The following is a 13,150-nucleotide window of genomic DNA, read 5'->3' as shown; positions in this document are numbered from 1 at the left end:
AAATTAACAAAATAAATACATGTTTGCACTATGTGTAAAGGGGTCATGGTAGCAAAAAATATGGTCATGCACGCGACTGTAGAACCATCCAAAATATATACATAAAACATAAATAATCATTCATTTTTCAAAGTGCTCCTTAGTCGAACAAACTCGACCAGGATTGCTGTAAAATTAAAAACAAAAACAAATAAATTATAGCTCCATTAAAAAAACAATTATCATGGTTGGTAATGAAAGTGAAACCAACAACACAATACAATTAACAGAAATGATGAACAAAAATGAAATAGATTCAAATATATAATAGAATAAAAAAATATGAATATATGCAAATCACATGATGAAGCAAAAATGCTTTGGTAAATGAAGAATTAACATCAACGGTGTTATTTTGGTCATAAAAATAAACAAATGCTTTAATAGGTAATAACTGAAAAATCATATATAATAGGTAATTGTGCACATTTTAAAACGATGATGAGTTATTATTGATTATATCAATTTATGTAAAAGTCATATATAGTGGTGTTATTATATTCATTAATTAAGCAAAGGATAGGAAAGGTCAAATGGATTGAATTTGATCATGTATGGTAGGGTGTACGGTAGGAAGTAGAGCCTTTTAGGAGGGAATTTTTTTGTTGAGAGCTTGACACGTGGCATAAACGAACCTTATTTTCTTATATAGTTATAGATGATGAGTTAGAATCCTAGAGTGGCAAATGCTTCAAAAAAAAGAAAGAAAGTAAAATACAAATTTTAAAATGTATTCATGATTGCAAGTTACTTTTTAATAATAAAAAATTTTAAATCAATTTTTTTATTTTTTCATCTCATGTTTCCAATATTGGACTCTCCAGTAATAGAGAGTAGACTAACTCCTACATCAAAGATTGGATTTTCGAAACAAGATTGATTAAACTCATGCAAATTCTTAAATATATCAATATTCAAACGAGTTTTATGTGTTGCCCAATATACCTGAAGAAACAAAATTAACATTAAATTATGGTAAAATAACTTTTATGTAAGTCAAATTAGAGAGAAGAGAAATACCCATATCTTTAAATCAATTTTTTCTTATACCTCATGTTTCTATTAATGAACTCTCGAATAATGGAGAGGAGTCCAACTTTGCATCAAATGTTGAATTTTTTAAACAAGATGGATCAAACTTGTGCATATTATTGAATATATTAATGTTCAAAAAAGAGTTTCCTGTGCTGCCCAATATATTTGAAGAAACAATAATAACATTAAATTTTGGTAACTATTATGTAAGTCAAATGAGTCAGAAGATAAATACATATGTCTTTTTTAGTTCAAGAAATCATTAAATGATATAAAATTTATTATAATTTGAAAAAATAAACTCATTTAATCCATATTATAGACTGAATTAAAATATGAAGAAATATGTGTGAAAAAGATAAATGATAAATAAGAGTATAGATGAAAATAAAGTATATATGAATATCGAGTTTTTAAAATATTAAAATACTCAACATCAAAAAACTAAAATATCAAAAAATGAAGAGAGTTTTAAGTATGTTTTGTTTACAAAAGAAAAATTGAGAATAAAATATTAATAAAAAATATGATGATTCTTTAGTTGTTTTGTTAGTAGAAAATAAAAAGAAAATGATAAAAAATATATATTTTATTATTAATAATGATATTTATATATATGTGTTAGTTCATTTTTTGGAATTTTAGAAAAATATCAATATTAATAAATATGATTAACACGAAATACCATTTTTTAAATATAGAGTGAAATTTGGGATGAAAAAGTCACGTGCTACTAGGGACCCGTAAGCATATGCAAAAAATATCTACAACGAGTCAAGTATGGATCTGTGTTTTTGGACCTCTAAGTAATTGAGATCCGAGATTTTAAGACCTATTGTGGAATGAGACTGGAATCAGGCAATGAGGTACCCAACCTATGGATACCCGGACCCACTATTCCTCTTCCTCTTTATATATATATACGAGGGGATCCACTTACTCCAAGAGTAAATTTAAATAACTTACTTGACATTTTAGTCATCAATTCTAGGGAAATCCAATGGTTTGAATTTATGAGTAGATCTAAACTATCAGATTTCCCTAGAATTAAAGGCTAAGATGTGGAATATGTGATCCTCTATATATATTGTCAATTCATAATGTTGTTAACTCGTTAATATAATTGATATATCGCTAAACAAGGATGTTATATTATTAAGTAGTGATGTGATGTTATGTTATTAATTGATATGTATAATATGATATTATGTTGATTGAACAATTCTTATTAAATCAATTTTATGTCATAATGTTAAAATAATCAATTTAAAATGTATTTAAAACTTTAAATAATGTTTTATAATTTATTCTCATGTTGATTACCTAAATAAAATATAAGATTGTAGTAAACAAACGCACACTTACATAAATTACTGAAAATTATGTTTAATGATTTTTAATTTGTTGGTACCCGCAGATCTGTTAGATACCAAGGACCTGTGTGTAACAGACTCATCGAATATCAGCATCGATCTGGAGTGGATCTGGGTTCAAAACTAAAGCAACGAGGCAGGTCCGGATAATGCACTATTCGGACCCAACCAGATCCATTGTCATCCTACCTGATGACACGTGGATGAAAAGTTTAACAACAAACTTTTCACCTTTTAGTAATGCTTTAGTATTAAAAAGGAGAGATTTGATTAAATATGGAAACTAGCTTAAAATCATTTAATACTTTTACTAACCTTTAATTAATTAAAATTAAAATAATAAATGATTTTAATATGTATACCTTACATGTCTAAACTTCTTTTTACACAATAGCATCAATAATTTATATTCATCATTTTTATTTAAGAGTTAATAATAATACATATAAATAATCAAAATAATAATAATTAGCATATAATTGAGGAAGGATACACTAAAAAATTATTTTGAGTTTAATTCTAGAACTTTTATTTTGGAATCAATTTTGGAATTGTGTTGACATTTTATGTTTAGTCTCATTCTAATATTGATATTATGGTAAATAGAAATTTCTTAGTAAAACAAAAGAACTTGTTATTATGCATTTTTAGTGTAAATCCATGTAGAAATGTATTGTTAATGTAAAGATTTATTTAAAATTAGTATATTATTCACAATTCATTTACATTACATATGTTTTTTCTCAATTCTTTTAGCAACCAATCAATTATCCATTCATTGTACAAGTGTTGATAATATTTATGGTCATCATTTAACATTTATTTGAATTTTTGTAAATAATCACTAATAAATAAATATGAAAATAAATAATATAGTAATATTGTATAAATTTTTTACATTATAGAACATTTTTCCCATTATAAAAATATTGTATATGATGGACTTCTTATGTGAGTATATTTTTCTATTATATATATATTCTTAATTCTTAATATTTTCTTGCAAGGTGAGGTGTTAGAAACTAGAGGGAGAGACAAAAGGACACAACGTGCGCGTTTTTGTAAGAAAAAAACAGAAATCGGAGAAAACGTAGAGACAAAGAGAAGAAGAGAATAGAATTGCCACCCAAATGCAACACCTTCCTTCCGAACCTAACCCTAATCCCAATCCTAATGAACATTTCCCGCAACCACCTTCCACATCTCCGGCCACGGCGGCGACGCCAACCGCCGCCATCTCCACTTTCACCGGCGTCGCTTCTGCCGAAGACGGGGAATCTCACTCCCACCACCGTCGATCCCATTCCGAGATGAGTTTCCGGCTGCCGGACGACATGATGGACTTATCGCCGTCTGATCCGTTCAACGGCGGTTCTTCCACCGCCAGCATGGAGGAGATCGGATCGGAGGAAGACCTCTTCTCCACCTACATTGACGTGGAGAAGATCGGAGGAGCAACGAATGGGTCAGGTTACGCTGAAAATGGATCGGAGCAGGTCGGTTATGGGAACAACAGTAGCGGCTCCGGCGCCGGAACGAGTGGTAAAAATGACGGAGAGAATAGCCCGAGGCCCAGGCACAAGTATAGTAGCTCCGTCGATGGTTCCACGTCGACGAGCATGTTGGGAGAGATCATTGAGGCGAAGAAAGCAATGCCTCCTGATAAGCTCGCTGAATTATGGACCGTTGATCCAAAACGTGCTAAGAGGTACATTGATTCCCACTTCTGTTTTTTATTAATTTGATTTTGATTAGAAATGTATAAGTTTTGCAGTTCAATTTCAAAGTTGATTGCAATGATTTAACGTTGATAATTCGTAATTGCAAATTCCATAGTAGTGGGTTTATGGTAATTATTTTTTCTCACAATTTTACATTGCCTCATGAAGGTTTCAAATTGGTTTTTATTTTTTTAATATATCCTGTGCTTGTTTAAAGCTCCTTTGGTTAGGACTTTTCCTTAAAAAAAGAGGCTTATTTGATTAAATAATCACTTCTGACATTCTTGTTTGAATGGTCTTTTAAAACCCTTAATCTGGTGATAAAAGGTGAAATTCAGCTTTTAGTTTCAGCTTCTCACTAAAAAACTTTCTGCCAAACACATTGAAGTATAATCACTTTTTTAATTGAAACAAATGGCCCTTAATTATTTATTACAATAAAAGGTGGTGGTTAGTTTATTTGATCTGAAACTATTCCTTTGATAGTGTGTTCATATGCGAATCTGAAGTTTAGCATTGATATTTGACTGATAGTTGCTGTGTTTTATCATAACTTGATGCATGTATAGATTTACGTGTATGCCCTCACATTATCAATGCTAGGCCTGCTACTGTATTTTATATTATATTCGACATGATTATTCAATTCATGAAGTTAGTTGCTGTGTGAAATTTCAACTTTATTCGATGGAATGAGTTATGTCTTAGAAGGCTAGTGGATTTTAATTAATAACTCATAACTTTTAATTTCTGAATAGATAGAGAGATTTTAAATTGCAGTTGCATTGTGATTAAAGAAGGAAAATGTGGCTGCTATTGCAGCTTCTTGCAATTGTAGAGACAGTTGTAGAGACCTCCATGACCATGATAATTGAGTTGTGAACTGCAATTTAAAACCCTTTGTCATTGATAATCTTCCTATTTGGTGTACATTATGTTAAATCTAGTGACATTATACTGATTGTATAACGTGATAAGTTATAATTTATGAATAAATGGAGATCATTAAGGATCGTCATTTTTTTTAACGCATACTTTTTTCTAATGAAGAATAAATCTTCAAGAACATGAATTTGTAACTTCTAAAGATATAGATGCTTGTTGAATGTTGAGGATTTAAATGGGATGTGGTAGCAAAAGTGAGGCAGAGTCAAGTTTATGCAAGCAAGAGATACTGCTCTTTAGCTTCATTTAATTTTTAACTCCTGCATTTTAGTAATTGCTGTGGATTTTAAATTATTATTGTCATTATTGTTGTTTTACATAGAATACTTGCGAATCGGCAATCTGCTGCACGCTCAAAAGAGAGAAAGGCCCGCTATATACAAGAACTTGAGCGCAAAGTTCACACCCTTCAAACTGAAGCCACAACTCTTTCTGCCCAACTGACACTATTCCAGGTTTATGTCCACATATATCTTACAGCACTTAAGTGTTATACCCAAAAATTAAAAAGCTCTTCAGTGCATCCATCTTTGTTGCAACAAACTACAAATTCCTTTATATAATAGCGCATTTTTGTTTAATATTTTTTTACTTCATATTTATGTCACAAGATCTGAGAATTTAATTTAACTAGGTTTTCATACGCTACATCAGTTTCTTTCCTATTTGCTGCCTATGATTATTTTTTCATTATTCTTATAATCTTACATTATTGCCTGCAAATGTATTTTCTACATTCTTAATTAAGCATATCTGCTCAAACAATGTACTTAAATAGCTGGAGATATATCTTTGCTGTTATTCTTTTTAATGACCAAAAGATCACATTTAGATAATTACCTGCACTGCTTTTGTATTTCTGTTCAGAAATTCCTGTGTTTTTGTATAGAAGTCTATATATATATATATAATATTATAGCATAGTACTTTAATTTACAAAACGTTTTGGTATTTCCTTCTGTATGTTAGTTTTCTCCTAGAGGAAGTGGGAGACTAAGAAAAACCATAGAGGAAATGAGAAAGAAAGACTTAGATATTAATATTTATAATGAACGTGATTTATGATAGAGCATTATGGTGTCGCTCGATCCATGTAGTCGACCCCACCTAGTGGGATAAAGGCTCAGTTGTTGTTGTATGTTGGTTTTCTAATTAAATCTTCATTAGTTTTGCTGAATTGGCATATGACTCAGTACTTCATTTTTCATAGAGGGACACAACTGGTCTGAGTTCTGAAAATACAGAGCTTAAGATCCGTCTGCAAGGCATGGAGCAACAGGCACAGCTTCGCAACGGTAACTAATTACTAATTCAACCACTTTTCTTACATGCATTAACATACATACTTCACATTCTTTGAAATAATTTTGAAAGTCATCTTATTAAGGTTAATTAATTATATTGAAATCTGTTTCTGATCTGATGTAGCTCTCAATGATGCATTGATGAAGGAAATTGAGAGGCTTAAGATTGCTACAGGAGAGGCAATGAACCTCCCTGAGTCTTCGATTATGGGAATGCACCAGATGCCATATGCAGGGTCAAATTTCTTTCCAATGCCACCACACTCAGATCCTTCTGGTCATCAGAACATACAGTTGCCTCCATTCGGTCACGCTCCATCTAGCATGCCAACTCATCAACTTCAACAATCAAATTCTCAGCAACTCTCGGACATGTTGCAAAATGATCAACTCGGTCGTTTACAGGGACTTGACATTAGCAACAAAGGGTCAAGCATAGTGAAGCCTGAAGGCCCCTCAGTTTCTGCAAGTGAGAGCAGCACTACATTTTGAATTTGATCGAAACTGCTTGTCCTGCCGACTCATCCATGGCATTCTCTTCTCTTCAATTGTCTATAGCGTTGACATGTAGTCATCCAATTAAGATTCTCTGTTTCATTGAATTTTGCCATTCAGATTAAGGGTTCATTCATAATTATATAATTTTGGGATGCTCTCCAAAAAAGGAACCATCTTTGGGGTTTTATTACAGAAGTTCTGCAGTCATGTTGAACAATAGCATTTTGGTGTTTGTGAATGTTAGGACATTCTCATGGTATCTTTGCATGTTGGGATACAGGTCATTCTCACCATTGATATTATAGCATGTAAACAGTGATTTGTTGGTCCATTTGTAAAAGATCTCTCTTCCGTGTATTTAGTTTTGGATTTTTAGTTTTAGTTTGTGCAAGTGTGAAGATATGATAGTCATTCTTTACATTATTGTCTTCACACCTTTATCTAGGACCCTATGTTTAAGTTATTGTGAGTTTAGTTTTGGTGGAGGAGAAGAAAAGAAAATGGAAGATTAGAGATTATTTTAAAGTGTATTTCATGACTATCAAGTTTTCTCTTTCTTTCTCTTACTCTCTAACAACTAATGTGCACATAGACCCTTAAATATATTGTTTAGTTGAATAAACCAAAGTTTTTATTTTGGCTTTTTATAATATTCATTGTCAATTTCATAAGAACAAAGAAATTTAGAAAAACTAGACGCGTACAACATGTGTAACCATCTATTTTTTAATTTATTCTAATATATTAATTTTAGCTCATGACAAAATCCACGAGTTGAGCTTATTTTAGCGCATTGATAGTCACATCTAATTATTTTATGAAAGAATCTAGTGTGAGTGTATCATTGAGTAAATTGTTTATGATCACAAAGAAAAAAGGTTTACGTGGAGATTCCAATATGTGCAGCATACGGTGAAAATCTAATATTATTAAAGTACACATGTCTAAGGGTTAGTGAACTAAATCTATACTTTTTTATTGGACACTATAATTGGGAATGACAATATTAGTGAAGATTATCATAGATTTATTTAGGTTTACTATTTTTCCTTTTTGTTGTTTGCTTTCATACACTAGATTAATAAAGTCAGTGTATCAATCATCTTAAACTGATAATTTAGTCCGGTCGGAGGTAATAATGACATTTATCGTATTAAAGTAATTTTAGCATTATGCATATATCATTATATCATATGAAGAAATGACAATATATAGAACTGACAGATAAATAATGTAAACATTTGTTTTCTAAAAATTGGTCTATATTTGGTCAACGCCTTAATTTAAGATATATATATGATTTATTTATGAACATACCATGGCATGTATATCTAAGAACCAATTCTTCCCATTGTGATATATATATATATATAGAGGATAAATTCACTTACTCCAAGTAAGTTTTTAAAACTTATTTTCAATCTTATCCATCAATTCTCGGGAAATCCAATTGAATTAGTAAGTAGATCTAAACCATTAGATATCCCTAGAATTGATGAGTAGGATAAGGAGTAAATTTTAAACTTACTCTTAGAATAAGTGAATCCCATTTTAACTGATTTATTTTTCTCATAACCTCAACAATTAGAGTATTATTATTATTTATTTATATTTTTCATATATAAATATTATTGCATTGATCACTTTTAATTTTAAAATTTATTTATTTTTGTCTCAATTTTTTTTTTATGGTGATTGTTTTCATATATCAAAGGTGGTTAACCTGTACTAATTGTTGCATAGTTAGTGTTGTGAGTCATATTACAACGATTTTCTTGTTTATCTATTAGTAAATTATCAATATATTTATATAGAGATCAATTTTAATAATTAATAAAGTTTAAGAAGTAATCAGGAATAAAAAATAGCTAATAATAATTATTTGTAAAAGCCATAAAGTTTACGGGTTTACTCACTTTTCTCTTCTTCTTTTTAAATGAGAAATTATATTAGAGTATATTTGTTTCAAGAATTTGTCTTTTAATGGAGAAAGCGTAAGGTTTTAGCTTTTAAGTAACCTCCCAATATTTTGTAGTATTTGATTTTATTAAACCAGAATCTAAAATTGTAACAAAATTGGCTTCTTTTGAAAAGATACATTTGAAAATTTTCTAAGAAAATTAAGCACACTCTTATGTTATCATAAGATTACGTTTTTTTCCTTTTAATTTATTGAAAGGAGACTTATCGAATATTTGTTAACATCCCAATCTTATAAGTTAGTTAACTAGTTTATTTAATCAATTAGTAAATTGTCTTATTTCAAAAAGCTAGGAGTTTATAAACTCATATTTGATAAACTAATTGACGTAACTCATATTATGTGCTTTTAGCTAATTTGTAAGTATCAGCCAAGCTTACACCGGACACAGGATCTATTTGCCTTAAATTAATGATATTGCGAACATGTTTTAAACTAATGAAAATATAACATATCAATTAAAAAATAAGTATTTATTATTTTTCTATTTTTACTTTAATGTCATTCATCTGATATATAATTTGAGATACTATTTGATATAAGAGATTGTTTATTAGCTAGTTGTCACATATTGATACTTATTTTTGTATTCATTTGTAATTATTTTGATGTTTAAGAAATTCAGCCGTCTACCAATGTGTTGGACTTTCTTGGTAAATCATAAACTTGTTATTTAGTCTCATTGAAAGGACTCACATTTATGGTATTAAGTTGAATTTTACTATATGCCTATACAATGTTTAATAATAATATAGATAAAGTTTAATAGACTCAAAATTAGAAATTATAATATGGAAATTAAAATATTTATTAATATTTATTATTTTCCTTTTACCTTGTTAATTTTATTTGTACGTTTAATTAATAATTTTAGTGTTACTGAATTTACTTCTCTCCATAAATAAAGGTGATATTAATAAATAAATATGATTTTTTTAGGACAATCGTAATTGGAAATGGTAATCTTGATCAAGATTATAAAACATTTATTCAGATTTAGTATCTTTCCTTTGTGTTGTTTCCTATATTTGCTTAATACTATTAGAACTATTCAACGGATCATCATTTCTTCTTTTAAAGAAACAAATATTGATAAAAATTGGAGTTATGTTATTAGATTTAGTTCAGAATGAAACATTTTCTTTTTTATATATAACTATACAAATATTGAATTTTTATAAAGTATGCGCCTTAACAATTCTTTTTTTAGAGAAAAAAAATTCTATTTTATTTATAAAGGGCCTAGCTTAAGGATTAAATTGAACAATCCTCTCCACCTTCTAGGAAGAGTTGAACAAAACCTACACTTATCGTTAATCTATCCTTTGATAAATAAATAAAAAGTTACCACATATAATTCATTGCAGAGTTTAAATACAATTGTTCTCGTTAATTTTTTTTAATGTAATTTCAATTTACATTGATGATACGTGAAGGTTGAAACTTGAATCTTATATCTAAATTAGTCATTGCTTTTTTTTACCAGTGCAGTACACCCATGATAACTTAAGTCCAAAATAGTTGTCCATTTTATTTTATGAGTTCCTTTTCCTCATTGAAATATTGCTATATAAGATTGATCCTAGAATTGGTTTGCTTATAAGAGAAACAATATTAAAGTTGATTCCTAAAAAACACAAATTTATTTCACGTCTTTTATTTAATCTTTTTTAGTTGTTTTTACACGTATATTTAGTTATAATATTTTGTTTAGGGATGATTGCATTAATATTGAGCGAATTAAATAAACTGTAAGAGGTCTAAATTCAATTCCAATTCACTTCATATCATAGTAAAAAATATTAAATAGCCCAAAACTCTTTTACGACTTCATCATGGGATAGGATTCATACATTCATAATTATGAAATTGTTATTCATACCTCCCATGATATATCAATGACTATAAACCGTTTTATGAATTGGTAAATGGTCCCATAGATTTTTACAAATTGGCCAATCATATTCAGTAGTTATATACATGAAATAGTATTGATTTTTTTTTTTTTTGTAGATTGTAATTGAGTTGGTACCCTCGCACCTTTTTAAATATATTTTTCTTAAAGAAAAACATGAAATAATAATAATATCAAATAATACTGCTAATATTTTTTGTACAACCTAATATATTCTTTCACTCTAGTGTAAAGAACTAATATTTTAGGGATGTATGATTATTTCTCCCAACAAATGTCACTTCTAAGAATCAGACATTTTACATTAGCTATAGTAAAATAACTAGAGATCAAGTGAAATCTTATATTACTAGATTAATATCTTGTTTGCACACTCCTCTAATATATAAAAAGATAAACTTTCAAAATATATTATATAGTTTGAGTAATATTATATATTTTTTGGTATAAGCATAGATGTCATCTCATTCAATGAGGAAGGAAATAAGTTAATTTATAATACTGACAATGTTAGGTAATAATAAATATTCAACTGTATATGTACATGAATTCAAAATCAACAACAACAATGTTCATGAATTCAATAAGCATAAATTCTTTAACTCATTCAACCTGCCACCAACACAATAAATTTAATTGCTTAATCATATCCTCAACATCACCCAATCTTAAAATGAATTCTTTACTTTAATAATAATTTATACAACTTCAATATCACAAAAAAATACCTTAATCCATGAATCCTCCAAGGAAGGAATAATATTTAAAATGCCATTTTTATTGTACACCCCTCTGAGTCATTGCCAGCATGCCATTTACAAGGACTCACTTTAAAATCTAACTCTATATACATCACAAATTAGTGTATATATAAGTGATTGTTCTATGATAAGTGAAACCACAAAAACACTTGTCTTCTTCATATTTTCTACTTCACAACAATGACTGGGAAGAAAGTGAAACTTGCATTCATACTCAATGATTCTGCAAGAAAAGCAACATACAATAGAAGAAAGAAGGGTCTATTGAAAAAGGTTAATGAACTTAGCACACTTTGTGGAATTGAAGCTTGTGCTATAGTTTATAGTCCTTATGAGCATCAACCTGAGGTTTGGCCATCCCCTTCAGGGGTTCAAAGGGTGTTTGCAAAGTTCAATAACATACCCGAATCGGAGAAAAGCAAGAAGATGGTGAATCAAGAAGCTTTCCTTAATCAAAGGATTCTGAAATCTGGGAAGCAAGCAAAGAATTTGAGGAGAGAAAATAGGAAGTTGGAGATAACTCTTCTCATGTTTCATTGTCTTAGTGTTGGTAATATTTTGCATAACAACATGAGCACTATTGATTTGAATGATCTTGCATGGTTAATTGACCAAAACTTGAAGGAAATTGATCGAAAGATTGAAACATTAGAAAATTAAATTAAAGAATGCTTATTTATTAGAACTTCAATAATCTTGTGCTTGTTTGCATCATTTTAGGGTTTTGTCCCTATTCAATTGCCTAAGATTTGGTTTGTTTTTTTTAGTGTAAGTGTGAAGACATGATTAAGTCATTACAGTATTATCTTCACATCTTTATCTAGTAATTCAATATAAGATCAGTATATTTAACAAAGTTTATTGGTGTGCCTTTTAATTACAGTGCATTACCCATTTTATAAGATTGAAGTTTAGAAAAATGAGACAGATACCACACGTTGTGTAACCATCTAAAAAATGCTTATTTACTATGCATATTTTTGCTAATGACAAAATGGGCTTAAATATAAGGGTCCCTGTTGAAATTTGTATCTGACTTTATTGTGAAACAATCTAACGCGAGTGTATCATCTGGTAAATTGTTTAGTCGGGATGTTTGGTTGATGGTGATGAAGTTAAGAGAAGAAGGGAGAGAATAATTTCATAGAAGAGAGGATAGTAACCTAAAAAGAAGATTATACAAATTAAATTATTTATCATTCATTTGTATTTTTTTTTGAAACGTCCATGATTATTAAACATGAATAGTAATTGATGTAATGATATTGCGTAAAATTTATATATTGTCTGTGCATACACACATTTTTTTCTCTAGTAATTGACTGTGAAAATCTAATATCTTCAAAGCAAATTTAACCAAAGGGTAATTGTGAAAATAATCTAAAAGTTAGAGGACTAAAGTGACAACATTTTTTTTTGTTGTGGACCAGATTGAACCCTAAAATTAAGATAAATGATCAAAGAAGTATTTTAGATAATATTTATAAAAGAATTTGAAGTCGCGATGGAGATGATTTTGGAATTAATCTGTATATGAAATCATATATAATCTGTATATTAAATCATATATAAATATTT

At 29.1% G+C, this 13,150-nt stretch overlaps 2 protein-coding genes across 2 annotated transcripts; both read left to right on the top strand.

Moving 5' to 3' along the window:
• Positions 3,472-7,276, top strand: LOC109329023 (transcription factor RF2b-like). The gene is made up of 4 exons (XM_019562682.1): positions 3,472-4,155; positions 5,436-5,568; positions 6,324-6,408; positions 6,542-7,276. The coding sequence occupies exons 1-4, from the start codon at positions 3,578-3,580 to the stop codon at positions 6,907-6,909; spliced, it is 1,164 nt and encodes a 387-aa protein (XP_019418227.1). The 5' UTR covers positions 3,472-3,577; the 3' UTR covers positions 6,910-7,276.
• On the top strand, positions 11,753-12,398 carry LOC109329600 (agamous-like MADS-box protein AGL80). The gene has a single exon (XM_019563293.1). It carries the CDS (start codon positions 11,753-11,755, stop codon positions 12,230-12,232), a length of 480 nt encoding a protein of 159 aa, XP_019418838.1. The 3' UTR covers positions 12,233-12,398.

This window comes from Lupinus angustifolius, chromosome LG16, assembly GCF_001865875.1.
Source record: "Lupinus angustifolius cultivar Tanjil chromosome LG16, LupAngTanjil_v1.0, whole genome shotgun sequence".
Classification (NCBI taxonomy): domain Eukaryota; kingdom Viridiplantae; phylum Streptophyta; class Magnoliopsida; order Fabales; family Fabaceae; genus Lupinus; species Lupinus angustifolius.
This window is presented reverse-complemented; position numbering and strand designations above follow the sequence as displayed.